This window comes from Thermomyces dupontii (genome assembly GCF_041956625.1).
Source record: "Thermomyces dupontii strain NRRL 2155 unplaced genomic scaffold VTN31scaffold_6, whole genome shotgun sequence".
In the NCBI taxonomy this organism is placed as follows: domain Eukaryota; kingdom Fungi; phylum Ascomycota; class Eurotiomycetes; order Eurotiales; family Trichocomaceae; genus Thermomyces; species Thermomyces dupontii.
In genome coordinates this window covers 747,348-772,181 of record NW_027192312.1, presented here as the reverse complement: position 1 = coordinate 772,181, position 24,834 = coordinate 747,348, and the positions used below count along the sequence as shown (strand labels likewise).

General features: G+C 53.4%; 10 protein-coding genes across 10 annotated transcripts; 7 read left to right on the top strand and 3 right to left on the bottom strand.

Annotated features, from left to right (window-relative positions):
* Nucleotides 1–597: 597 nt before the first annotated feature.
* Nucleotides 598–2,031, top strand: VTN31DRAFT_6135 (uncharacterized protein; the record flags this gene model as incomplete). The annotated part of the gene is made up of 1 exon (XM_069406712.1): nucleotides 598–2,031. The coding sequence occupies one exon, from the start codon at nucleotides 598–600 to the stop codon at nucleotides 2,029–2,031; it is 1,434 nt and encodes a 477-aa protein (XP_069259217.1).
* A 109-nt stretch (nucleotides 2,032–2,140) lies between these two features.
* Nucleotides 2,141–3,539, bottom strand: VTN31DRAFT_6134 (uncharacterized protein; the record flags this gene model as incomplete). Its single annotated transcript, XM_069406711.1, has 5 exons — nucleotides 2,141–2,553; nucleotides 2,608–2,991; nucleotides 3,044–3,218; nucleotides 3,269–3,356; nucleotides 3,406–3,539. The coding sequence occupies 5 exons, from the start codon at nucleotides 3,537–3,539 to the stop codon at nucleotides 2,141–2,143; spliced, it is 1,194 nt and encodes a 397-aa protein (XP_069259216.1).
* A 349-nt stretch (nucleotides 3,540–3,888) lies between these two features.
* VTN31DRAFT_6133 (uncharacterized protein) lies at nucleotides 3,889–4,741 on the top strand (the record flags this gene model as incomplete). The annotated part of the gene is made up of 6 exons (XM_069406710.1): nucleotides 3,889–3,894; nucleotides 3,952–3,997; nucleotides 4,063–4,337; nucleotides 4,391–4,503; nucleotides 4,565–4,643; nucleotides 4,694–4,741. The coding sequence occupies 6 exons, from the start codon at nucleotides 3,889–3,891 to the stop codon at nucleotides 4,739–4,741; spliced, it is 567 nt and encodes a 188-aa protein (XP_069259215.1).
* Nucleotides 4,742–4,848: 107 nt separating this feature from the next.
* On the bottom strand, nucleotides 4,849–6,627 carry VTN31DRAFT_6132 (uncharacterized protein; the record flags this gene model as incomplete). Its single annotated transcript, XM_069406709.1, has 2 exons — nucleotides 4,849–6,445; nucleotides 6,542–6,627. The coding sequence occupies 2 exons, from the start codon at nucleotides 6,625–6,627 to the stop codon at nucleotides 4,849–4,851; spliced, it is 1,683 nt and encodes a 560-aa protein (XP_069259214.1).
* Nucleotides 6,628–7,253: 626 nt separating this feature from the next.
* On the top strand, nucleotides 7,254–9,556 carry VTN31DRAFT_6131 (uncharacterized protein; the record flags this gene model as incomplete). The annotated part of the gene is made up of 3 exons (XM_069406708.1): nucleotides 7,254–7,758; nucleotides 7,805–8,403; nucleotides 8,450–9,556. The coding sequence occupies 3 exons, from the start codon at nucleotides 7,254–7,256 to the stop codon at nucleotides 9,554–9,556; spliced, it is 2,211 nt and encodes a 736-aa protein (XP_069259213.1).
* Nucleotides 9,557–10,519: 963 nt separating this feature from the next.
* Nucleotides 10,520–11,259, top strand: VTN31DRAFT_6130 (uncharacterized protein; the record flags this gene model as incomplete). Its single annotated transcript, XM_069406707.1, has 3 exons — nucleotides 10,520–10,618; nucleotides 10,899–10,968; nucleotides 11,021–11,259. The coding sequence occupies 3 exons, from the start codon at nucleotides 10,520–10,522 to the stop codon at nucleotides 11,257–11,259; spliced, it is 408 nt and encodes a 135-aa protein (XP_069259212.1).
* Nucleotides 11,260–12,982: 1,723 nt separating this feature from the next.
* Nucleotides 12,983–14,996, bottom strand: VTN31DRAFT_6129 (uncharacterized protein; the record flags this gene model as incomplete). Its single annotated transcript, XM_069406705.1, has 3 exons — nucleotides 12,983–13,962; nucleotides 14,020–14,623; nucleotides 14,679–14,996. The coding sequence occupies 3 exons, from the start codon at nucleotides 14,994–14,996 to the stop codon at nucleotides 12,983–12,985; spliced, it is 1,902 nt and encodes a 633-aa protein (XP_069259211.1).
* Nucleotides 14,997–18,033: 3,037 nt separating this feature from the next.
* On the top strand, nucleotides 18,034–19,059 carry VTN31DRAFT_6128 (uncharacterized protein; the record flags this gene model as incomplete). The annotated part of the gene is made up of 2 exons (XM_069406704.1): nucleotides 18,034–18,288; nucleotides 18,376–19,059. The coding sequence occupies 2 exons, from the start codon at nucleotides 18,034–18,036 to the stop codon at nucleotides 19,057–19,059; spliced, it is 939 nt and encodes a 312-aa protein (XP_069259210.1).
* An 874-nt stretch (nucleotides 19,060–19,933) lies between these two features.
* VTN31DRAFT_6127 (uncharacterized protein) lies at nucleotides 19,934–22,315 on the top strand (the record flags this gene model as incomplete). Its single annotated transcript, XM_069406703.1, has 2 exons — nucleotides 19,934–20,391; nucleotides 20,452–22,315. 2 exons carry the CDS (start codon nucleotides 19,934–19,936, stop codon nucleotides 22,313–22,315), a joined length of 2,322 nt encoding a protein of 773 aa, XP_069259209.1.
* A 559-nt stretch (nucleotides 22,316–22,874) lies between these two features.
* VTN31DRAFT_6126 (uncharacterized protein) lies at nucleotides 22,875–23,309 on the top strand (the record flags this gene model as incomplete). The annotated part of the gene is made up of 3 exons (XM_069406702.1): nucleotides 22,875–22,891; nucleotides 22,962–23,122; nucleotides 23,221–23,309. 3 exons carry the CDS (start codon nucleotides 22,875–22,877, stop codon nucleotides 23,307–23,309), a joined length of 267 nt encoding a protein of 88 aa, XP_069259208.1.
* Nucleotides 23,310–24,834: the final 1,525 nt, after the last annotated feature.

Genomic DNA, 24,834 nt, shown 5'->3' with positions numbered 1-24,834 from the left:
GCTCCTTTCGTCGAGGAGAACGATGATTAGTACTAGCAGTTATTATGTGGCCATCAGTGAGTACCTAGGTATGTAGCCATGAGCAGGGATATGTAAAGAGATGGTTGATGAAGAGAGAAAGGAAGAAGAAGGAGAGAAAAGCAGCTATTTCTATCGGTTTCTTCTGATATTCCAGGAAAGAGCGAGAGACACCAAACAGAGGGCTTGCCTATTGGAGTAATCTGATTGAAGTTAGGGTTAGCCCTGGTCCAGCCATCGTTGCAGGCTGCTGCTTTGTACAAGCAATTGAAACTCTAACCAATGCTAAGTAAGCTCCACCAGGATCACCTTTCCCCGCGGTTGTTGTGTGAACCCAAACACGAACAGGGCTTGGATGCAAACTATTAATCGATCAAACGGTCTGGAACAAACCCCGCCCGGAGGATCCTACAGCAGCTGTTCCCGAATGACTGACTATATCTCAGCGGATCCGCCGGACACTGCTATTTTATGTTGAATCATCATCGGGTCAATTCCCGATCTGTCCTGCAAAAGAGCTTCATCCCACCCCGCATTTAATCAATTGCCAAAGACCTGAGCAAGAGATAAGAAAACAAAATGTACTATTGCTCTCTCCTCGTGGCCATTGCCTTGGCCGCGGATGCCGCCTCTGCAGAAACCATCCTCGGCGCCTTTGTATTTTCCCGACACGGCGACCGCACTTCCAAGAGCACTCCGCCGACCTCCCTAACCCCGCTGGGCTACCGCGAGGTTTTTACCCAGGGCACCTACTACCGCGACCGGTACATCGCCGCCAATTCCAGCACGCGGATCCGCGGCATTGAGCCCGAAACCGTCTCGCTCTCCCAGATCAGCGTCTCGGTGCCGGAGGACAGCGTGCTGCAGAACTCCGCGCAGGGCTGGCTCCAGGGCTTGTACCCGCCCGTGGGCAGCGCGGCTGCGGGCGAGACCCTGCGGAATGGATCGACCATCTCCTCGCCATTGGATGGGTACCAGCTCATCCCGCTCGGTCCGGTGACTACGGGCTCGGGCGCCGACCATGAAAATCAAGCCTGGCTGCAGGGGGCGACAGATTGTTCCAAGGCTAAAGCCAGCAGCAATGCGTACTTCTCGTCAGACTCCTACCAGACGTTACTCACGTCGACCGCGGACTTGTACCAATCGCTGGCGCCCGTCCTCCTCGGCACCTTCACGCCCGATGAGCTGTCGTATAGAAATGCCTACGCCATCTGGGACCACCTCAACGTCGGTATGATCCACAACTCGACTGCCGACTCCCCCGCACTCGACACCGTCTCCGACGCAACCATGCGCGAGCTCGCCGCGCTCGCCAGTATCCACGAGTTCAACCTCGCCTTCAACGCGTCGGACCCTGTCCGCGCCATTGCCGGCGCCGTGCTGGCGGGGGATGTCCTTACCGCGCTCAGCAAGACCATCACCTCTCATTCCTCCCACCCGAAATTAACCGTGCAGTTTGGGCCCTACGCGACGTTCCTCTCCTATTTTGGCCTCGCGCAGCTGTCCGCTGCGGTAGACGATGACCGCTTTACGGGCATCCCGGACTACGCGTCCTCCATGGCCTGGGAGCTAGTCACAAATAATGCTTCCTCGGATTCGATTCCTTCTGAGGACGAGATCAGCGTGCGGTTCCTGTTCAACAATGGCAGTTCCGCGACGTCGCCGGGGCTGGAACCGTATCCGTTGTTCGGCCAGGAGCGTGTCCTGCTTCCCTGGAAGGAGTTTGTTGCGCGGACGAAGGAGTTTGCCGTGATTGGGCAGGAGCAATGGTGTCGGGTCTGCGGGAGTGATGTTGGGGTTTGCGCGGGAATCATCGATGCGGAGGTGTCGTCGAAGAAAACTCCTGGAGGCATGTCGAATGCGGTGGCTGGGGTGATCGGTGCGCTGGTCACGCTTGGTGTGGTTTTGGGCATGGAGACCCTTGTGCTATTGCTTGGGGGACTGCGGTTGACCAGAAAGACTCCAAGTGCGGTTCACAAAGAGTTTGATGTCGCTTCGGTGGAGAAGAAGTGATCTTTACTAAGTGATATCGTGATGATGATGATGATGATGCCGGTCATGAGTTCAAAGTCATGTCAAATTCTTCCATTCCCAAACGCCAAAATATTTTATCCCAATCTAATTATGACCTCATAGAAATCTCCCTCCCTCCGAGAAGTTCACATCCTTCCCTGATAACACCCACCAGCCCACCCGTCTGCACAGCCTCGTTCCCCCCGCCGGACAGTCTCCATTCCACCTCGGCCAACCCTTCCAACCATGTAATTCGCGTCTGGGCTGGGACATCGAGTTTTTGGAGCTCTTCGCCTAGCGCGGCGAGGATGTCGGCGAGGGCGAGACCTTTGTTCGCTTTCAGGGTGTTGATCGTGTTGAGGCATGCGGTGACGTCGCTGGTGGAAAGCAACGTTGTCATGATCTCGCGGATGTCGGAAGGATGAGGAGCAGCAGTGCAGTTGTAGATTGTATCGTTAGTGATGGTTTCATGTTCCGGAGGCGGCTGGTCCCTCGGCGCATTGCGGACGGGAAGGGGGATGCCTTTGGTTACACGTTAGCGGGAAAGGTATACCTGGATTTGTATCCTGGACTTACTGCTCGCATGACACGCTTGAAGCACATTCAACGCCCGTCGCATGTCGCCCTTGCTCAGCTTCACCAGGCTGTCCACGGCAGACAGCTCTATTCGTACATTCTCAGCCTCAATAACTCTGTCGATCAGCGACCGGATATCCGCATCCTTGAGCGGACTGAACCGGAACCGGGTGCATCGCGACAGCAGCGCCGGCGAGAGCTTGTGCGTGTAGTTGGCGATAATGCAGAAACGTGTGTTGGCGGTGTATTTCTCCATAATCCGGCGGAGCGCCATCTGCGCAGTTGCCGTCATGGCATCGGCCTCATCGAGGATGATGAGCTTGAATGCGGCGAGTGCATTGTCCGAAGTCGCGGAGGGGACGGCGGAGAAAATCTGTTTTGTACCTGTGGAAATCAGTATCCTCAGTACATAGTGAGGATGGAGGGTGTGACTCACTGGCAAAGGTCCGGATCTGCTCTCGGACGACGTCAATCCCTCGGTCATCACTGGCATTGAGCTCTAGCACCATTTGCCGCATGTTTTTGCTCCCGTAAATCCGCCTCGCCAGTGCCAGAATAGTCGACGTTTTCCCTGTCCCTGGGGGGCCATACAGAAGCAAATGCGGTAATCGCTAGATCAATCAGTTTTATGACCATTCATCCTTGAATAGTCAAAACGTACATGCGACTCCACAAATCTGTTGAGCGTAGCCAGGATATCCTGGTGTCCAGCGACGTCGTCTAGAGTATTCGGCCGATATTTCTCAACCCTGAGCCATTAGCGTAACGATTCATCGACGGCGAGACATCAATGCTTACCACGGTAGGTTGTCCTGCGCCTCCACGGGAAGGCCTGCGACAATCCTCTTGCCTTTTGCCGCATTGTTGGAGCTGAATTGAATCGCGTCCCCCGAGGGACGGTCGATGTCCATGTCATCCTCGTAGTCTGACATTTTTGTCGGCTGATTCTCAAGAACCAGAGACTAGCAGATGTCTTGTCAGTTGCAATAATCAGCCATTGATCCGCCAGACGCGTGTCGTGTCCCGCCAAGCGCGTAAAGAGGATGGGGCTTCCTGATTACATAATACACCAGATAGTTATCGGAGCGGAAAAACATGCGGAATGCCAAGCCAAGCCTCAGGCAGCGGAGATCGCCCGCATGTCATCAAGCCGATCTCCAAGTGTTGACCACAGTAGTAGCTCCCCTCCGACCCCATTGATCGGTCCTTGCAGACAAACAAACGCCTAGTTTTTTTTTTTTTTTTTGTTTTTTTCTGTGCGTTAATTAGGAATTTGCAATCATGCCTGTAGGCAAACGACGCAAAGCTAAGGCCAATCTCAACCATCGCTGACTACTAAACCAGGCATACCACTCTATCTTCCTAGAAGATCGCGACATACCCCTCATAGGCACGTCTCCCGAGTTCAATCTCTCAGTTCGAAGCTTGCCTGTTGACCATGGTGTGTAAATACAGGAAACTTCCCTCTCCTACCCCTTCGCACACGCACACGCGGCCCCGCATACGTCCTCCCGCCGCTCCAACCGGGTGAGTCCGAGATCGACGTCGACCCCAATAGCGAATCCTACGACTGCATCGATGAGATCCTGTCTCTGTTCCGTGCCAATGTGTTGTTCCGCAACTTTGAAATCAAAGGTCCCGCGGACCGGATGCTGATCTACGGCATTCTCTTCGTGAGCGAATGCCTGGGTAAAGTCAAGCCGGGAATGTCGGCAAGGGAGGCGGAGAAGGTCATTGCTGTTCGCCATCGAGGGGTGTGGTTCCATACTGACGGAGTAAAAAGGTTCTGATCAATACCGCGTTGGATCAATTCGCAATTCCGGGCGATGCGTCGTTCCCCTTGAACCAGGCCTTTGAGAGGCCGCGGGATCGGCAGGATGCGGAACAGCTTCGACAGTACGGTCACCTACGTTCTTTTGCGCTGTTGAAAGTTCCCGATCAGCTGACCGTGAATCAGATACCTGTCGCAAGTCAGACAAGAAATTGCTGTCCGATTGCATGCGCGGTTATATCCTGACGGGCAGGGCCCATCCAAGGTATGTCCACCTGGGCATCGTTCCTGCGATACATCTGACTCTTTGCGCAGTTCTGGCTCAGCTTTGCAAGGCGGAAGTTCATGGGCAAGAGTCTATAGAGGTCATTATGTTATGTCGTCGATTACGCATTGCAGATAGTCTGGAAATGTCGAATGGTACGCTATTTTCAAAGTATATCTTCAGCTGTATATTACTTATTCTGGGCCTATGTTGTTGCCGTTGGTGTATGCGTTTCTTCTACCTTTCTCTTCTTCCGACTCACGTTGCCCCGCGCCGAGACACGCTCCTGCGAGGGAATGATCCGAATGGCATGGAAAACATAACCCTCGGCTCCACCCCGCGCCGACATCAATGGATGTGTTCGCCCTGGGAGGACCTGCCAATGGCGCACCCGAGACGTCTGCAGCGTCGGTCCGATCAACAGTGTCGGATCTACCTGGAACTCATCCACGAGCTCCTTCGGTGCACCCGCAGCGCTGCTACTCTCCGGAGTCTCTGACCGACGCGCTCGCTCCTCCTCGAGCTCCCGCTTCTTGTTCATAAAAGCCACTCGTCTTGCGGTAGAGTAGAGATCGACGAGGTTCACCAGCGGCTCAATCGTGGGTGAATACACCACCACGTTGGCGCCCCCGGTCAGAAGTGGAACGGCGTGCTTGAGAACGGTGGGGGGATCCATCAGCGTCGCGACAATCAGCCCGTCAAACTCGCCGGCTCGTGTTTCGTCTACCACCCGGCGCACGCGCTCGAATCGGTTTCGCTTGCGGTAGTACGAGCCTCGCTTGCCGGGTTTCCATGAGGCAATCGTTTCCTCGTCCTCCACGGGCGGCTCCTCGGCGTAGATGGTATCTGATTCTGGCTCGAGTAACTGTAGCCATGAGACGGTCTTGAGGTGGGTATACAGAGGGTGCGACTCGTCAGGGTTCGTTTGGTCATAACCAAAGTACTTTAAGAGGGACAAGTTGGGATGTTGATATGCGTGTAACAGCGTGATGGTGTTTGAAGTGGCGGTCATGCCTTGTTTTCGCGGCGGGTGACGGATTCGCTTGCCTTCCAACTCTTGCTCCGTTCCATTCAGCTGCTCCTCGCGACGGCCTTCGTCGTCGTCCTTCTTTTCTTCCTCGTCCTCTTCGCGAGGGTACAGTATCCCCATCCTCTCGGCTAGTGCTGTGACAAGCAGCCCGCCCGCTTCATCCACCACGAGATATCGCCCATTGGGCTTCACCATCTGCTCGAGGGGAATGTTTCCGGCATGATGCACATTCGCCCAGCAGCCTATCAGTCCAATCAACTCATCCCGCAGTTCCATGATCCGAGACGCTGACTTCTCCTCCAGCATGATATGCGTGAGGATGCTGACGTCCATGGGAAGCACGGAGAATCTTCGAAGAAACTTCTTCTCCTTTCTCAGTTTGTATTTCGCCAACGAAAATGCGGTCTTTTGATCAATTGCGGAATGCGACTCCAGGAGTTTCGCAATAACCTCTCTGCCTGCGTCTGTTGACTGTCTCTTCAACTCTTCAATCTCCGCCAAGGTGAGTTTCTGCGTCGATGTGTCATCGACGATTTCGCGGTTGGTACGCATCGTTGCGCCATCTTCGTTATACAGCCCAGAATCTTCGCCGCCCTGTCCTTCGCCTCCAGAACCCTCGCTGATCAGTTCCTCTGCATGTAGCTCCGTTGCAGGTACTATCCGCAACGAGTGTCCCTTCGTGTGGTCATCGACAATCTCAAATGTCAGGAAGAATGGCCGCCCGAGGATCTGATTCGAGTAGAAGTGGCCAAACTTTCCAATGGATATGGTTCTAATCAATTTCCGTTAGCACCATTTAGCTCTCCAAAACGTCATCTCTCGAGACAATGGGGAAGACGCACAGCGCGCCCAGTCCCTGGATACATACGTATTGGGCGTAACCTTGACGATCTTATGGAGACCAGAGGACAATCGCAGAACGACGAATTGGTTTGGGCGGATGGTCGAATGCATTGTGCCTGGCGGACTCGATCGCGCTCTGATCGGGAAATTTTGCGCAGTCCAAAATGTCACATGCAGATCGGGTAGCGGGTTGCCTACGGACCGGAGAATCAATGTTCCGGTACCAGACTGGTAACATAACCTGCATTCATACGAGTATACGAGTACATTACGGCCGTATGGGTCTTGGCATGCATGATTACGTAACCCCAGCGCTCGGCAGCACCGATTCGCTTGGGGGCGTTGGAGCACTCCCCGCTGTTGAGCAAGCAAAGCTCCACGAGAACAGCGAGAGCCAACCGAAAGCTCAGCCTGCATTCCAAGTCTTGATTGAAGCAAACGAGAGTACCTCCAGAAAAGTAGCAGCCTAAACCGGAGTCATGTGGCGATACTGCATGTTTGAACTTTGAAGGAGGCGTAGAGGTGCCGGTTTGAAATAGCCACTGCATTCAGCTTGCTCTGGACAGTCGCATTACGTCTGCACTCTGCAGCTTTTGAGCAAGCAGCGCCAGAAGCATCGCTCGTCGGTCCCACAGCTCGCATGTTCCTGACAGCTCCATAAGAACGGTACTTAAGAGATCTTTTAAATCCCATGTCGGCTTTATGAAAGCCTTCGTCCGCCGATCCAGTCATTGCAAATGGTGCACCAACAAGCTCCTGGCATGATGCCGCCACACGGTGATACCTCCAACCCGGCCACTTCTAATGCGCCCCAGACCGCAGTCGCACACAATAACGGGCAGTCCGTTGATCAAATGCCGTCGTTGTCGCGTGTTGACAGCTGGGAGTTATCCGATCAGGAATCCGTCGACTCAGGCATGGGCGGCCAGAGGTCGCCGGTCGCGGGTCTCGACGGTCAGTCTCGAAATCCGTGGGAAGACGAGTTGGTTGAGCGCGAGAACCATCAGTCATCAAATCTGGGACAACATGGTCACGCAGCTGGAACTCATGGGGCCAACGGCGTAATGGCGCACACCTCGACGGCTCAAACATTTCAAGGAGAGGGCCGAAACGGACATGGGCCATGGGAAACAAACGCACAGAGCGCACATCCTCAGTTTCAATCCAACAATCCGTTCTTGAAGGCGAACAACCAGGGCCCAAATCCGTGGGAGAATGGGAGCGGACCACAATCCAACCAAAGTAAGTTGTACCGAGCTTGATTCATGAACACGACTCACATTGGCAGCATCTGGTATTGTTTCAATGACAGCACAAATGTCATTGCTGGACCAGCCGGAAGATCCGTGGGCTCAAAATGGCGAAAGACGATCAGCGTCGGATTTGTTAGTTTTCGATGAGACGCCAGAGACTGCGCAGACAACACAACCATCAGACCGTCCGGTATTGCCGCCAAGAGCGCCCCCGCCGCCTGGCGTGCCAGAACCGCCGGCGCAAACGCCTTCACTGCCTCCCCTAACTGGAGAAGAACTAAGGAAATTCCAGGAGAAGCAGGCCGAGACGTATGCCATTCGGCATATCAATTGGAGAGACCCCAACGGCGTACTGCGCAATTCTCCTGTCCTGGTGCAGAATAAGAACGGGCCGTGCCCGCTGCTAGCTCTGGTCAATGGGCTGGTGATGCGGTCGATAGCGGATCCTCCACCGCCAATTGTCAAGGCTCTTCAGACAAGAGAGAATATTTCGCTTGGTTTACTGATCCAGGCGCTCTTTGACGAATTGACTACATATCATGATGCGGATCAGGACCTGCCTGATATCGAGGCATTAAGTCGGTTTCTGACGATGCTGCACACTGGCATGAATGTCAACCCGCGTCTGACACTGGTACGTACTCAAGCCAGCTGAAAGCTACTCGTGCTAACCTCTGCAGGAATCGCCGGACGCAGTTGGGTCGTTTCTCGAAACGAACGATCTCAAACTGTACAGTACGTTCAGAATCCCACTGATCCACGGATGGATTGCCGCGCCATCGAGTAAGGCCCACGAGGCAATGTCCCGTGTTGCCCAGTACCACGAAGACATACAACTCTTGCAGTTCCGGAAAGAAGAGCTGGAGGACCGCGTGATCCACCAGAACGCCACCCTCACTCCAGAAGAGCAACAGCTCATCCGCGATATCGACACTATCGACGCCTTTGTCAATGTCGAAAACGCCACGCAACTCAGCACGTTCGGTCTGGAACATCTGACCAAGACGCTGGCACCCGGCTCCGTCTCGATCCTCTTCCGCAACGACCACTTCTCCACCCTGTACAAACACCCCGAGTCCCACCAACTCTTCACGCTCATCACCGACGCCGGCTACGCCGACCACGCAGAGATCGTCTGGGAATCCCTCGTCGACGCCAACGGCATGTACTCCGAGTTCTTCGCCGGCGACTTCCTGCCCGTCAGCCACAATGATCACCCCTCACCGCACCCACCGCCCCGACCACCAAGACCATCCAGCGCCGCCGCCCAACCTGCCGCTGCAACGACAACTCCGGACGAGCAGATGGACGCGGACTACGCATACGCCCTGTCATTGCAGTACCAGGAAGAAGAGCAGCGGGGGAACCGAACCCGACGCCCGGTACCACAAACACCACCCAGAAAGCCCCCGCGGCCAACCAGCATGCCCGGTGGCAGTAGTGGCAGCGCAAGAGGGGGCCGTCGACCACCCGCGCAGTCGTCGCTTGTCCCGGACCGGCGGTCCTCCCGTCTACCGACCGACCACGATGACGACATACCGCCACCGTCATACGAGCAGGTCGAGCGCAGCAAGGCTGAAGAGGCGCTGCGGCGGCAACACGCGCGAATGTCGTCTTCTGGTTCCGCACGACCCCCGTCCCAAGCGGACTATTACTCGTATGGTGGTCGTCCTCATCGGCAGCAGTACTATCCGGGCGCGGGGACGGGACGACCGCAACAACAGTGGGCTGCCACGGGTGGGACGTCCCCGGAACGTAAGGATAAGAGGGATTGTATTGTTATGTGATTATGTATCTGTTATACATTGTACGGCTATTTGATGTTAAGATGATGTTTATGGGAGTAGGCGAATGGTGGTGGTTTCCTTCGATTATTGTACATACGTTGACTTGATTGCAGCTATAATACCCCGGCTAAATGCATATTCATTGACGCTCACAAAAATCCTTCACTTAGACATGGTACGGAGAATGCTGCTGGAGGAGAAGGCAGAAAACCCTAAACTGACATGCGTTGGATTCCCCATGTCCAAAATCATGTGATGAACCTATCCAATCACGTGATTGTCACTGTTCCCCCCCGGAATCTCCGCCATCGTTCTCTGCCAAAAACCAGACCAGAAAAAGTCTGGCTCTCAACCATGAGCAACGCTTTCCGCGCCGGGCCTTGGAGGATGTCACAAGGCAGGTCAAGGCAGCTGGAGACGAATCATCTGCATATGCCATGACAAATTCCTGCCGACAAAATTATTGACTGAGTATATCCTAACAGAATGGGCTAACACAGGCAGCAAATCTGGACCTTGGCAGGGGCATGTCACGCCGGGGAAAATCAGGGAAAAAAGAAATCGCATAACCGGCGATGCAAGAGCTGCCGCACGACAGCATCAACTCCACGAAGAAAACTGACCACGAGCAGGTAAATCGACCCCGACCAAAGCTCCGGCGCAGCAGCGACTGCCTGAGGCTCATCAAGCACTGATGGAAGAGGGGCGGGAGCGCGTATTCCCAAAATGGACTAGCGCGACCCCCAGCCATGGACCGACGGTCAAAACTTTCCCATCAAACAACGCGCGTGCCTCTCTCTCTCTTCTGCATATCCCGCCTTTCCCGGTTATTTTCGATTTCCATCTCGCAACGCTTCCGTGCCAGTGCGGATCGCTCTTCAACGACGTTTCAACGCAGAACAGTGATCGACGGAATTTCTGTCTTCTTCTTTTTTTTTTTCCTTTGACTGAGGATCTTCCGATATGGCCGGTGGTAAAGGAAAGTCGATCGGTGGCAAGGGCGCCCCTGGCAAGGATGCGGGGAGGGCACCAAAGTCTCACAGCGCAAAGGCGGGCCTGCAGGTGTGTTCGCGCCCTCTTCGCGACGATGGCCTTGACTTCGATGCCCTGCGACCATCCTGTGACGTGTCTCGAAGCTCGCGATGCCCGGAGTGATGATCAAAGTTACGCGTCGATGCCTCGCGACGGGATGACCCCGTGCCGGAGCCGTTTTCGTCGCAGGACAGTTGTCGCCACTCTATCGCGTGCAACGTACAGTCATCGGGAAACTCGCGAGCATCGAAGCGCGGCGTCGCGTCGTTGTCCACTCGATGAAATGTCGATAATCTAACGTGTTGAATAGTTTCCATGCGGTCGCATCAAGCGTTTCCTCAAGAACAACACACAACACAAGATGCGCATCGGCGCAAAAGGTGTGTTTCATTCTTGGAAAGGGAGGAAGGGGTTTTTGCTAACTCATCCCAGCTGCCGTTTACACCACCGCCGTCCTAGAGTACCTTACCGCCGAAGTCCTGGAGTTGGCGGGCAACGCTGCCAAGGATCTCAAGGTCAAGCGAATCACGCCGCGCCACCTACAACTGGCCATCCGAGGCGACGAAGAGCTAGACACACTGATCCGAGCAACCATTGCGTTCGGTGGTGTGCTACCACGCATCAACCGCGCGCTGTTGCTCAAGGTCGAGAAGAAGAAGAGCAAAGAATGATGGGTCCTCTGATTCCCCGTTACGACCGGATAAAATGAGCGCAATCGCGTCATCGCGTTGGTGGTTGTGTTGTTCTTTTTTATTCTGTTCCTTAATCCATTTGATTGGTACCCCGTGTCCATGTATCCGTTTTGTTGGAATTCTAGGGCGGTGTAATGGGATGTTTTTTTCGAGGGAAGGTATCATGTAGGGGATAAATGGATATACTTTATTGACCGTATGTCACTAATGTCCATGCTCCATTCATTGATGCCCATATTGACATTTTAACAACTCAAGTTCTGGTACTCTGATACAAAGTGGCGGAGATTGTACGGAGTATCTAATCCCGGAATATATGCAAGTAGGTACTTCGGTAGGTACGTACCACTGAGTGGACTTGTCCACCTCAAACATCCGACCCTTGCGTAGATATATATATAAAATTTACAGTATTCCTCAATGTCGTAGGGATGATGCCTTCTGCAGACACAACACACAAGGCGAGCTAACTTCCTACTTTTCGACATGAGCCAAAGTCATGGAATGATTGCATGATCTCGACAGCTTAACCGGCACACAGCTCACCTGAATACATATAAGTTTTCTCTGTCGGTTCAGTAAAGTATTCTGTAACTATTCACTTTTTTTCTGACTATCATGTTGTCACGAGACAAAACTTTGCTGAGAAAAGAACGCTAGAAGGCAGGGAATTCGACTTGATATGGTAACTATTACCTATTATTGATTATTAGAGGGAGGAAGGTGAGAGGTAGGAAACTGAAGTGTTCTCGTGTTCTCCCCCGAGCCAGACTGTAATCCAGGCTCGGTGGACTATTAACACTCGGTGATGAAGAAAGAGATATGTACTCCAATGGATCAACTTGACAACTTCATCTGCACTCAATTAAAGTTTGAACCTAAGATATATCTGCGCTACATTACATTACACAACGCTGGATCGGCAGATTGAACATGATATGTTGTTGATATAAGTTAGCCGATGATTAAGAACAGGTAGATAATAAACAGCGCAATAAAACAATAGGAGAAAAAACACATGTACATGACACACACACACACACACACACAAACTTCGGTATGCAAACGATGCCAGGATGATTTTCCTGCTTCTTCTTTTCTGAGCCTTCTCTCAGTTGTTATTATTTTCTCTTCTTTTCCTGTTTCCCTTCTGGTTGATGGTTTTCTTTTTTGCTTCCCACCTCGCTATGAAATCTTCCCTTCGACTGACCTTTTGCGTGTTCGCCCAATCGCTCGCCCTTTCTCCCGCATCTCAGAAAAAAAGAAAAACAATCAACGCACTTTGCAGTATTGAAAACAATCCAACTCAATCAATATGCATGCGAGGGGAATGTGACAATGCCGGCACCTCATCAGTCCTATCGAGAATATCACAAATCATCCCGTCGTAAATCACCGGGCTGCCTCCCGTCAAAACACACAAAAGATGTCTAACTCAGATACGGCGCGGGGGTGTCAGATCTCTTAGAATCATCTCATCGTCCTTCGTCGAATCGTTAAGCTGCGCAAGCCCCATCGGGCAATATCGCCTCGTGAAATGCAAACTTCGTAATCATCTCCGCTGATGTATTTCTCGCTCCTTTTTTGTCTTTTTTTTCCCTTTTTTTTTTCTCGATTAAAGAAAGAAACTGTTCTTTGCACTCCCGTAGTAGAAAAAAAAGACAAAAAGCAGAAATTCGAACGTCAGAAATCGATCGTCAATCTATTCGACAATGATCTCAACTCCGGAGTTGGTGCGCAGTTCCTCGCTGCCGCGTGACTGGTGCCCGTTTTGGCGGCGGAATCCAGCGCCACGATCGGGAGCAGGGCCGCGAGGCTGTCTCAGCGGAAGTCGCTCCTGAGGCTGGCTGTCAAAGCCTACGCCAATCGGCCGATTGCTACCAATAGCGCCCGGTGACGTTGACTGGCTGTCCTGCTGCTGTTGCTGCTGCGGTTGTTGTTGTTGTTGTTGTTGCTGCTGCTGTTGCTCCCAGGAGAACATGCCCCGCAGCCGTCGCGGGCTGCCCGACGGACCCAGACCGGTGCCAAGGGATAGACTGCTCAGGTTGTTCACCAACAGGTTCTCATCTCGCTGCGGCATGCCCAAGGAGGATCCGGACGGCGTCGGAGTCAGCGTCGGAGTATTGGAAGCCGCACTGGTAGTGCCGTCAAACGGCTGCTGGAGACGATTGCCATTCGACTGCAGCGTGGCCGGAAAGCTCGCTGACGATGGAACGGGAGACGGCGTGTAGGACCGCAGGTCGGCAAAGGACTTGGCCGCACGCAAGTTCTGCGAATTGGCGAATCCGCTGGTCGAGTCCATGACGCCCAGGAAAGCTGAGCTGTGTCCCCGCATGGTGCCGTAATGGGCCGGGTTGTCACTGCGAGCCTCGCCAAAGTCGATGGTTGCCGCGCGGTTCAGCCCCCGCCGTTGTGCATCTGCAGCCTGCACAGTGGACGGGACGGAAGAAAGCGGAGGACTAATGGAATCAGGCGGGACGCGGAACACGTGGACTTGACGCTGGTCGCCAGTCCCTCGAGAAGCATGGAACAGGCCCATGTTGTGCGCCAACGTGTGCACAGTACGACGCTGGAGTGGTGTCAAGGTAGGAGGGAAGATGAGAACCTCCCGCTTGGGATCCTCCTTGAACAGCAGCAGTTCATTGTAGAACTGAAGCGTTTGGCTGTCGTTGAGATCAACCTCTGTGCACGGTTAGCTTCTCATGGGCCGGTAGGAAGGATTTCAAGCAGAGAACTTACCCAACTTGGAGTTGCGGCTGGACACGGGCGACGGCGAGGTGGCCGGCGCGTGCGATAGAGACAAAGTGTTATGCTGCAACTGCGATGCTGCCATGGGTCGGTGTTGCTCCTCGAGCTGACCGCGGCGCTCTCGCTTCTCGCGCTCAATACGCTCCCGTTCCTGAAGCGGCAGCATCTTCTTGTACTCCACGCGCAGCTTCCGGCCCTGAAGTTCAAAGTGGTTCAACACCTCAATCACCGTCGCGGTCTCTTCAGCCGTGGTGAAGTTTGCAAACGCCAAACCCCGGAAGACACCATTATCAAAGTGATAGTTGAATGCGTAAGGTAGCGGCAGGTTCATGTCCGTCATCAACTGCACCAATTGTTCCTTCTTCACGGCAAAGGGGATATTCTTGATCACGATCGCCGTTGGGATCAGCTCATCCTCGCCATCCTGTTGGGTGTTGGTCGGGTTGCCCGCATGGGAATTGGTATGCTGTCCGGTGTGCTGCCCAGTGTGTTGCCCGGTCGGCTGCCCAGGGGCTAGGCTGCCACCGAAATGATTCGTTGGCGCCGGCTGCTGCTGCGGCTGCGGCTGCGACACCGGCTGCTGATCCAACCAAGTCTGCGTTCTGTTAGCCACTTCGCTATGCCGACTACCCCAGGGATGGTGTCCGTACCGATGGGAGACCGGTGCGCCGCGTCGTGGGCTTTATCCTGCCCGTGGCAGAATTCATGCCGCTGAGCGAATGCGCACCACCGAACCCATTCGGATTCCACGTCTGCGAACCGGGCATGTCATAATTATAATGGGTGTTGCTCGGGAGAGGACTGAGCCGTTCTACCCGGTTGTTGTCGTATCTTGCCAGTGGATCCTCATACAGGTTGCTTGGCATGGGGCCATAGGCGTCGAACTGCCGAGATGGCTGCCGGTTCAACGGCTGCTGTTGGTTGCGCTGAGAGCCTGGAGACCGGGACGACGGGTTATCGTGGTACATTTTCGGTCGGGGTCCCAAGAGACTCGGTCGACGGGGTGAGTTGTCAGCGATCGGGGGCGATAGCAAGCGACGGCACGTTCAGAGGATCATAGGGGCATCCGGATCACGACCGAGGCACGCTATTCCCTGAGCATCGACCGAAGACGACACGACGAGGCCCGGATGACAGTGACAAGCGAGTTATGAGAGGATTTGCAGACGGGGAGCGGTCGAGTTGCGGTGTCGGGGGGAAGTTTTGACAATCCTTCCCGGCCGCGTGATGGCCGCGTGAAACAATGAATCCCGTGAAGTCGGATGGTCCAGGGGAGATTGCAGAGCCGAGGCCGGAGAGCCACGACGTCAATCGCACCCGAGTATAAATGACGGGGAATGGGTTGTTTGGGAAGGGTGAGTTTTTTTTTTTTTACAATTGAATAATTTTTTTTTCCTCGTGTTTTCGTTGGGAAGATGGTTGCCGGAAAGATGGCGCTAAGCACACGGGGAAAACCAGAGGGAGGCAAGGAAGATGGACCAAAACCCGACAAGCACAGAAGACAAGCACACCCAATGACGAGGGGGGAGATATATAAAAAAGTAGTCGGGAGAGCTACTTCAGGGAGAGAGAAAATAGGGGGGGAGAGGCGAGCGATGAAATTCCGTCGACAAGCCCAGAGATGGGGGATGGACTTCTTCTTGGGGGAAAAGACAGAAAGGGAGAGGCTTTGTCCAGGTGGGGTTTAGTCACCTGAGCTTATGCCTTAGGGGCCTTTAGTGAGTAGTCTCAGGGAGTCGCCCTTTTGCCCTTCAGGCGTTAAGAAAAAAAAAAAAATAAAACTCCTCCAAACCAAGTCAAATTCTCGATAGTCTACACATAGTCGGGTCCTCCATTTACCCACCAGATTGAGTTTCAGGGACACACGGACTCCATTCAACTCAGGGATGCTCCTGTCGCCTATCCCACCCGATCCCCTTACCAATGAGCTTCATCCCGTCCCATCGCCACGACTTCCCGTGCTCCCGGCGCCATCCAGGTCCATGTTGGTGGGAGCAGGAATTCCCCGGCCCCAGTGGCTAGGTACTTAACGCACTGTTGGAAAGCGTTACTTAAGTTAGTGAGGAACTTAGGGCCCAGAATGATGGTCTCCTAGCGCCCCCCCGACTGAGCCACTTTGCTCAAAAACAGATTCCCTCTCCCTTGGCGTCTCGAGGGCGGGCCCTGAGGCTTGGAGCGCACGAAAGGCATTGACCGAGGCTCTGGCTCATGTCGACGACTCGATGGAACCTATCTAGTCTAACTAATTCTCGGACTCTTTCCTAAAGGGATCCAGTTCATGATTCTTGGGAAATGGACACGGACCGAGCTCCTCCACCCGGCGCCGTTTCAGCTTCAATTCAGGGGAAACTCGACCTGCGCGAGAACACGAACGACGGGGATCCGGCTTCTAGAAGCATGACCCATGGTGGCTGTTTGGAAACAATGGAATGAATGCGCCGTTTGAGTCATGACTCCAAAGTAACCTAACGATAAGTACCTACTCTGTATACAAACACTGGCTGATTCAGAAAACGGTGGTCATGGCAACTCGAGACCGCATGCAATCTCAAGATCATTCCGTGTGGTGGTCATGAATGGACGTCTACCCCTGGAATCAATCGCAACGACGTCAGCGGAAAGCACGCGCAGGGACTCGTGCATGTGCAGCCCAAAGTCTGCAGTTTCTGAGCTTGAGTGAGCATCTCACTCTACCATAAATCCATAATATGGAAAGCAGTGACGTATGCAAACAATCCTCATTGGTTATGGATGTTAGGGGAAGTTGGAAACATTCCAAGGAGCCACTTCGGATGCCATATGCGAGCTCATCAAGCTCGGTCGCCGAGCTCAAGCTTGAGCTGGAGCTTGCTTTCGGAGCTCGCTCCGCGAGAACCGAGTCTCAGCTTCTGACTAGTACATAGTAACTAGGTAGTGATTCGAAGCGTTAATTTCAATTCAATTCCCAAGCCGAGATGTTACTATGCATTCACTTTACGGAGTACTCCGGACGAGTACGCAAATGATCACGTTCTCGACAACATCATCCGAACAGGACAAGAATAGAACGTTCCTCTCCCACCGCGGACGGCGCTGCCAATGCCGTGATGAGAAAGATTCCCTTCGCACGATTGTCAATTGGGATACGGAAGAAGTCGAGTCCATTGAGATCCAATCGTCCAACAGTCCGAGGACGGAGGTCGACAGATCCAGAGATCTAGAATGACAAGGTGCCTCAGGAGGCCGTTGCAAAGCCACCCTGCACTGAGGTTCCTTTCCAACTAAGCTGCACTTACATAATCAAGCTTGACCTTGGCGGTTTGGCTCACTATTTTAGCGCCCACGAGTTTCCAATTTCCAATCTTGGAGCAACCATCATGATTCATATTCATGGGCAGCCGTTGAGGAAGTGAGGAGTGAGTGAAATCAGTGGATAGTTTAGGTTGACTAGTCCGTGCCTCCGTGGATCCGCCGGCAATCCGGCATCAAGTCCCATCTTTTGATTCTGACCATTGAGAACTTTTGAGTACGAGTCCTTCACCTAAGGATCAATGAACGAATCCAGAGTCAAAACAGAGAAGACGAGGTTATGGAGGTTATCCATACCAGCTTTTTTTCCTTAGTCTGGGCTCACAGTGCCCGGCATTGGAATTTGAGTTCTCTCTGGTAACTACTATCTACTTGCCTAGTGGATACAAACATGCAGATTAGTTTGTAGTGATCGCCAAAGTTATTGGGATACATAGTACTCCGTATGTTTGGCTCCAGATTTGCTAGTAACATGCTCGAGTCCTCAACACATCCATCCTTACACTCTATGTAGGCTGGGGATGCAAGTCGGCAATTGTTTCTCATAGTTCTTGGTGGAGATGGTCTTTTAGAAATTTAAGGAGTAACCTCGCCAAAGTTATCGATTGCGTCAGAAAGCGTCATTCCTAAACCTCCAATTCATAATAGCATGATTGGTATCTCATCTTGATCAGACCATCAAGTCATAACAGAGTTCAGTCCGTGTCCACTGTCCAGATGATCCGCAAGACCCTCCGATTACGGACCGCTGCCCCGGCCCAGCAAGATGTCCCCGTCACGCACATACCCGTCTTGGTCTACGGCACCGCATGGAAAAAGGAACAGACCGCTGACCTCGTGTACAAGGCCATCCGCGCGGGGTTTCGGACAATTGATACGGCGGCCCAGCCCAAGCATTACCGGGAGGATCTCGTGGGGAGCGGCATTCGACGTGCGATCCGCGAGGGAATCGTGAGGCGGGATGAACTCTATGTAGGTGTGCTCCAGCACTGGTAGCCTGTCTGTCTTTTCTCTCGCTGAGCGTCATTCCATTGACGCTTGACTAAACACTGCTGGCAGATTCAAACCAAGTTCACCTCCGTCGCAGGTCAAGACCTGTCCAACATGCCCTATGACCCTCGAGCGAGCATCCCGGAGCAAGTGCAGGCATCAATCAAGTCATCGCTCCATCATCTTCGCGTCTCTGAAACTGGAGAAGGCGATGATGATACCTACATCGATACGCTCGTGCTGCACTCGCCCTTGCCCACCTTGAAAGACACCATCGAGGCCTGGACAACCGCGGAGACGTACGTACCGCACCGTATTCGCAATGTGGGCGTCTCCAATTGTCCTGCAGATGTCCTGGAGGCCCTCTACAACTTTCCCCAGGTCCGCATCAAACCCGCCGTGGTCCAGAATCGCTTCTACGCAGACACGGGATACGATGTGGCCGTTCGCGCATTCTGCCGGCAGCATGACATGATCTTTCAAAGTTTCTGGACTCTGACAGCAAACCTACGACTGCTCATGTCCCGGCTGATTGCCGATCTTGCCGACTTGGCAGGAATCAGCAAGGCGGCTGCTTTGTATGCCCTGGTCCTGGGCCTGCAAAACGCCGTAATCTTGGATGGCACCACGAACGATACCCACATGGCCGATGACCTGCAGTCTCTAGATCGAGTAAACGCTCTTATCGAGAGGAACCCGGACGCATGGGCGGCTGCGATGAAGGAGTTCCGGCAGTTGATAGGTGATCCATGAACCCCATCTCATCCCGGGTCTATGACGTTGAGAGAGAGAGAGGAGGGGAGTCCGCGGAAAGTCTGGAACAAAGTCTGTCCCATCAGCCAATCAAAACATGCAAATGCATCACGTAATCTCTGTGAAGTGGTCTGATTTGTGCATTGAAGTCATGTGATCCAGTCTGCTGACTAACACTACTCGTCTTCATAATTTTTATGCGATCCCTCCTCTTCCGTCACGCCAAGACCCATCATCGTTTTGAAAGACTGCGAGAAATCAGGGAAGAAACAAGAGGACAAAAGGACAACAATGCCATCCTTCCATCCGATCCTGACTCAGTAGACGTCTCCTGCATGTCATTTCCTGCATAACACTCTCCGTCGCGCTCGATTGAACGATTGTGCCGACTTTCTCTCCGCTTTTTCGTTCCTCGTGGTCGCTGACCGCCCTGGACGACGTTTACGCCATCCCACCCCCTCCGCAGTCGTCAACGCTTTCTGAACCCGCTGGGCGATTATCTTTGCCGCCAGCCTTTTCAGCACCTTTCTGTCATTCTGGATACACTCTTCGCTCTCGAATCTGCGACTCTCAGTGTACATTCTTGATTGCGGGCATTTCCCTCGTCCTAGGCGTGGGATTGCCCCTCAATCATCGCCGCCGGCGTCCTGTCCCGGTGCGCTGTTAGCTTTTGATAAAAAGAAAAGAAACAAGAGAAAAAAAAAAAAAACAACGAAGATTGTTCATATTGAGGTCCTGCAGTTCCTCTCAACAGAGTTCTTTTCTTTAGCACGTGATTGAGATCCATCTCCGTTGGTTGAGAGCGACCAGCGGGTCGCCCTAGATTGCCTTGAAAGAACAAAAGACCGTCTTCAATCATCGATAACGCACCAAGATGACGACCCAAGCATCATCGTCTCGGAAACGCCCGGCTCCAGGCACATCGCCGCCGGTCAGTCAGCCAATGGTGTCCGTGCCGGGCTTTCAGAATTCCAATACTCAGTTGTCGAACGACCAATATCTTCCATGGAGTCATGATTCGTCCACCCCAGTGGCCCCCTATGCTCTTGATGCTAGTGGTACCTACAATCCTGGCCAATACCATCAGGTCAACCAGGACATGTCGTCGTCGACCCAGCTCGCCCGGAGACCGATGAATCAACTGCTCCGCAACAACCGGGGTTATGAACAACCACCCCCTCCTCCTGCTCCGTCCCTGTCCGATCCAGCCCCGAGCAACGATTGGGGTGAAGGCGAGAGCCTGGCTGAATTGCAGCGGAGGGCATTGATCGCCAAGAGAGAAGCCCAGGCAAAGCGGAGGCAGATTCCTCCCTTCGTGCAGAAGCTGAGCAGGTAAGTTGTCGCTCACCTGCCACGTCTCAATTCTGTGGTTTGGTGCTGACGGAAGTGCAGTTTTCTCGACGAGTCCAAGAACACGGACCTTATCCGGTGGTCAGACGATGGAAACTCTTTCATCGTTCTCGACGAAGATGAGTTTGCCCGGACCCTGATCCCCGAGTTGTTCAAGCACAACAACTACGCCTCGTTTGTGCGCCAGCTCAACATGTACGGTTTCCACAAGAAAGTTGGCTTGTCGGACAATTCCATGAGAGCAAGCGAACGGAAGAACAAGAGTCCAAGTGAATACGCTAATCCATATTTCAAGCGTGGCTACCCAGATCTGCTGTGGTTGATCCAGAAGCCCAAGAGCTCTCATTCCAAGAACAAGTCCAAGTCCAAGACGCCGGATGCCGAGACCGATGGCGACGAATACGGAGAGGACGGGCGTGACGACCGCCGGAAGCAGCTCACTCTATCGGGTCATCATGGCATTCTCCCCAAGGACCAGCTGGCCAGCGTGTATCGCGAACTGCAGACCATCCGTCAGCAACAGCAAATTATCTCCAACACCATCAATAAACTGCGCCGGGAGCATGAGCAACTGTACGCGCAAGCCGCCAGTTTCCAAGAGCAACACGCTCGCCACGAGAATTCGATCAACGCCATTCTGACATTCCTTGCAACAGTCTACAACCGCAGCCTTCAAGCGGGCCACGATGGTCAGCAAAATCTGACCAATGCGTTTTCCGGCATCATTGCCTCGCAAGATCAAAGCAATGTGGTGGATGTGGGGAACAACTACGCGTTGAGCAATGTTGGGGGCGACAATCTGAAGGCCTACAAGAAGCAGCCTCTGCTCTTGAAGGCACCCCCGGCACGAAACGACGTTGCACCCCAGGGTGGCCGCGCGAGCACTTTGTCCCCCACATCCAGCACTTCGTACGAACGGCAGTCGCCGCATTCGCGCAAGCCCTCTGCTCCGAAGCCGGGAAGCGTGGAGGAGCTTCAGGACTCTTCCACGGGCCTGCAAACCGGGTCGTCCGATAACAACCGTCAACTCCCGCAACGCGACATCATGTCTATGATTCAGAACAGCAACGCAAACAATGGCGTCCAGACCACGTACGCGGACTTCCCGAACGTTCTGACGTCTCTCGAAACATCCGGAGGCAACACCGCTCTCTCGCCGAATCAGCGCGCCGACATGCTTCGCCTGATGGCCAACGACACCAGTGCAGCGGACCCGAGCGCGGTATCGTCGTCCAACAATGCTCTCGTGACGCCGAATCCACCACCGATGCCACAGAATTACGCTGATCGGCTCCAGAGCACGCGGGAGGAGATTGACAATCTGGTGAAGATGCAGGCCGAGCAGGATCGGTCGGTGCAGAACCTGACCAATCTCCTGCAGCCCCTCAGCCCGACCGGCACGATCCCGGGCATTTCGGATGGGAACGTGCCACCGCCACCTTTGGACCTGGATCAGATTTTCAACAGCCAAGATTACTTCACCGACATTCCCGAGCTGGACAACAACAGCAGCAACAACACCACCAACGGCAAGAGTGGGTTCGAATTCAACAACGCGGACACCACTGCTGGCACTGCGAACGAAGCGGCCAATAACGACCTCTTCAACTTTGACAACGTCACTGGCGCAGGCGGGCAGAACGTGGAGACCGGTGTGGACAATGCCGGTGCCGCGGGAAGCAAGCCCGGAGGCGTTACGGGCTATTTCGATGGGTACGATGGGCCGATCGGCACGGACGCTCAGGGCGGCAACGCGTTCGGGCGGAGCGGCCCAGAGCCTGGACGGGTCATCGAGGCTGTTACTGACCGCGAGTCTCTGAGTCCGGCGCCCACGGTTTCCAGCGTCGCGAACGCCGAGGGCGAGTCTGGCATGAAGAATAGCCCGAAACGGCGCAAGCACTCCTGAGTGTCTTTTCGTCGTTTCTTAGACTCTCATGTGTATCGTTTATCTTGCGATCGGACTGATGCTCTGACGGTTTACCAGTTGATTTGGATTTGTATGCAAGTCGATGAAGCTGGGACAGGGACGGATACTACGGTTATGATACTTCTGTAATACAGAGGGAGGGTTTGTGTTTTCATTTGCTCATGCTCTGTGTTCAGGATGATCAAGAACTTTGTCATGGGATTTTGCCAGATAGTTGCTTTATATGTTGGCTTTTTTTTGTAATCAGGTATAAGAATAAAAGTTGATTGTTTTCAAGACAGCTTCATCCGAAAGCCTATAAAACAGCTGTTTGTTTTCTCGAAGAGAGCACTCCTTGTTGAGAAAAGTCACGTGTTCTCAAGAGGCCAATTTGAGGTGGCCACTCCAGAGTAGAATTTTGGGATAACAGCATGAATTTTTTCGTGAGCTCAGTGAAGCTACTCCTACGTGTCCTTGTTTAATTTCTCTTTCCCCTTTCTTTCTCTTTCCTCTCGGTTTTTTTACGAGGGTTGATTCTTTCGACCGATAATTGCTCAAGATGGTGTCCCCTCAAGTGTCAGTGCCTGCAGTCATGCGCAATGCATTGGAGAACGTCTCGGAAGCTGACTACAAGGGACTCTCACAGAACCAACATGGTCCTCATTCTTGGACTGATGCAACTGTCCAAGAAGGTGCCATTCGACAACCCGGACGTTTTATTTGGGGTTCGGTGTCTGTACATTGCGTCGAACCTGCTTATCTTTGGGCTGTATCTCTACGTGCAGTCGGTAATCAATAAAAAGAAGGGTACGTTCCTACTTTCGGGGGAAGGGGGGGGGGGGGGGGGGGGAAGGAGAGAGAGAGAAAGAGACCTGTCAATATTGACCGCGTGGGAATTCGTACAGACTTGACCACCCTCAAATACGTCGAGCCCGCGCCGCTCGGCTCCGGGGGAGGAGCCCAAGCCCGTTACCACGACGGTGCAGGAGTATGACCGCACGCAGCTGCGCAACCAGTTCAAGGCGCAGCTGATGGGCATTGGCATGATGGTCGTGATGCACCTGTGGTTCAAGTACAAGAACCCGCTGCTGATCCAGTCCATCATCCCCGTCAAGAGCGCACTCGAGTCGAACCTGGTCAAGATCCACGTCTATGGCAAGCCCGCCACGGGCAATCTCGCGCGGCCGTGGAAGTCCGCGCAAGGATTCTTGGGGATGACCTCGGGCGAGATCAAGACGGATAAGGCTTCGGTTGAGAATGCGGAGCGGAATTTCCGCGGGGGTGTTAAGGAGGACTGAAGACTGAAGTGATCGATCAGAGATGGGGGCGGGGTGGGTGCCCGCGTCGGGCGGTTTTCTCTGTATTCTACCTACAAGTATAATACATTGTGCCGCGGGACAAAATATCCAATTCCATGTGCATACTATATAGGACGGAGGGAGCAATGTGAACGGGTTTGGTCATTGACATTCGGAATGGTCCGGCCCGGCGTCCTTTGGGAACCCGGTCCGTAGGCCCCTTTATCCGCAGGATTCAATGGATCTGCCGTCGAGTCCTTGTCGTATGAAGATACGAGTGGTGTCAGGAAATGCTGCTCCTGTATGCCTTGAGTCGGCAAATCTCGGACGGACGGCTGATCCTCAAGGTACTGGGCCGGGGATTCACGGAATATCCGATCCCTGTTGCAGGCTACTCACGGCATCCGACGGAATAGTTACAGTATCAAGTTTGAATCACAGTGAATGTTTGATTCTTGCGTCCATACTGTAGTAGCTGCAGTTCTGAGCTCAGTACAGGCTCTTGCGAGTGCAGGGCATAGAGTTAGGTTCGCGCTTGTACAAGTATGTTGGTACTAGGTACCTACTGGAATCGGATGAATGCCTCAGGCCACGATCCGACCGACGATCGATCGACTGATCCCCGATCATACTACTACAGTACTACTCATACAGTACTCCTGTCCCTGCATCCGTTCCAAGTACGACTCTCCCGCTTCCCGTCGGAATTCTGGAGTCAAATAGCCTAGGTTATCAACTGACATTCCCTTTGCCTGTAGGCCTGGATCACCTCTGGCCCTCTCTCTCATTGGCTGCGTCGGTTGTCCGATTGTCCCTGGGATGACATGCTGTGAGGTTCCTGTTTTGCCCGTTTATGGACCTCAATCATGGAATATCGATTCCAGTCCGGAGTAAGTTACTGCGTACTTTACTTGGCTGCTATTTGACGATAGGAGTCAGTTGACAAGCATTAATTACAAACTCATTATGAGAGAAGCGAGACATGGTTCATGGAAAAAACAATAGAAATGAGTCACTAGGTAGCATTTCACTGTAGCCCGCTTTGCAGCTCTGACATCAGAAGCTCAAGTTGATTCGATGCGGGATTCCAGCATCCACTGCCATAATAATTAGGTTAGAGGTATGTACTGTATTTCAAAACGAAGGGCTTAGTCAGAGCTCCTCCCGGTGACCCAATCTGATCGCAGTTGGTGACTGGGCTGTTGCGTCAATGGTCACCGA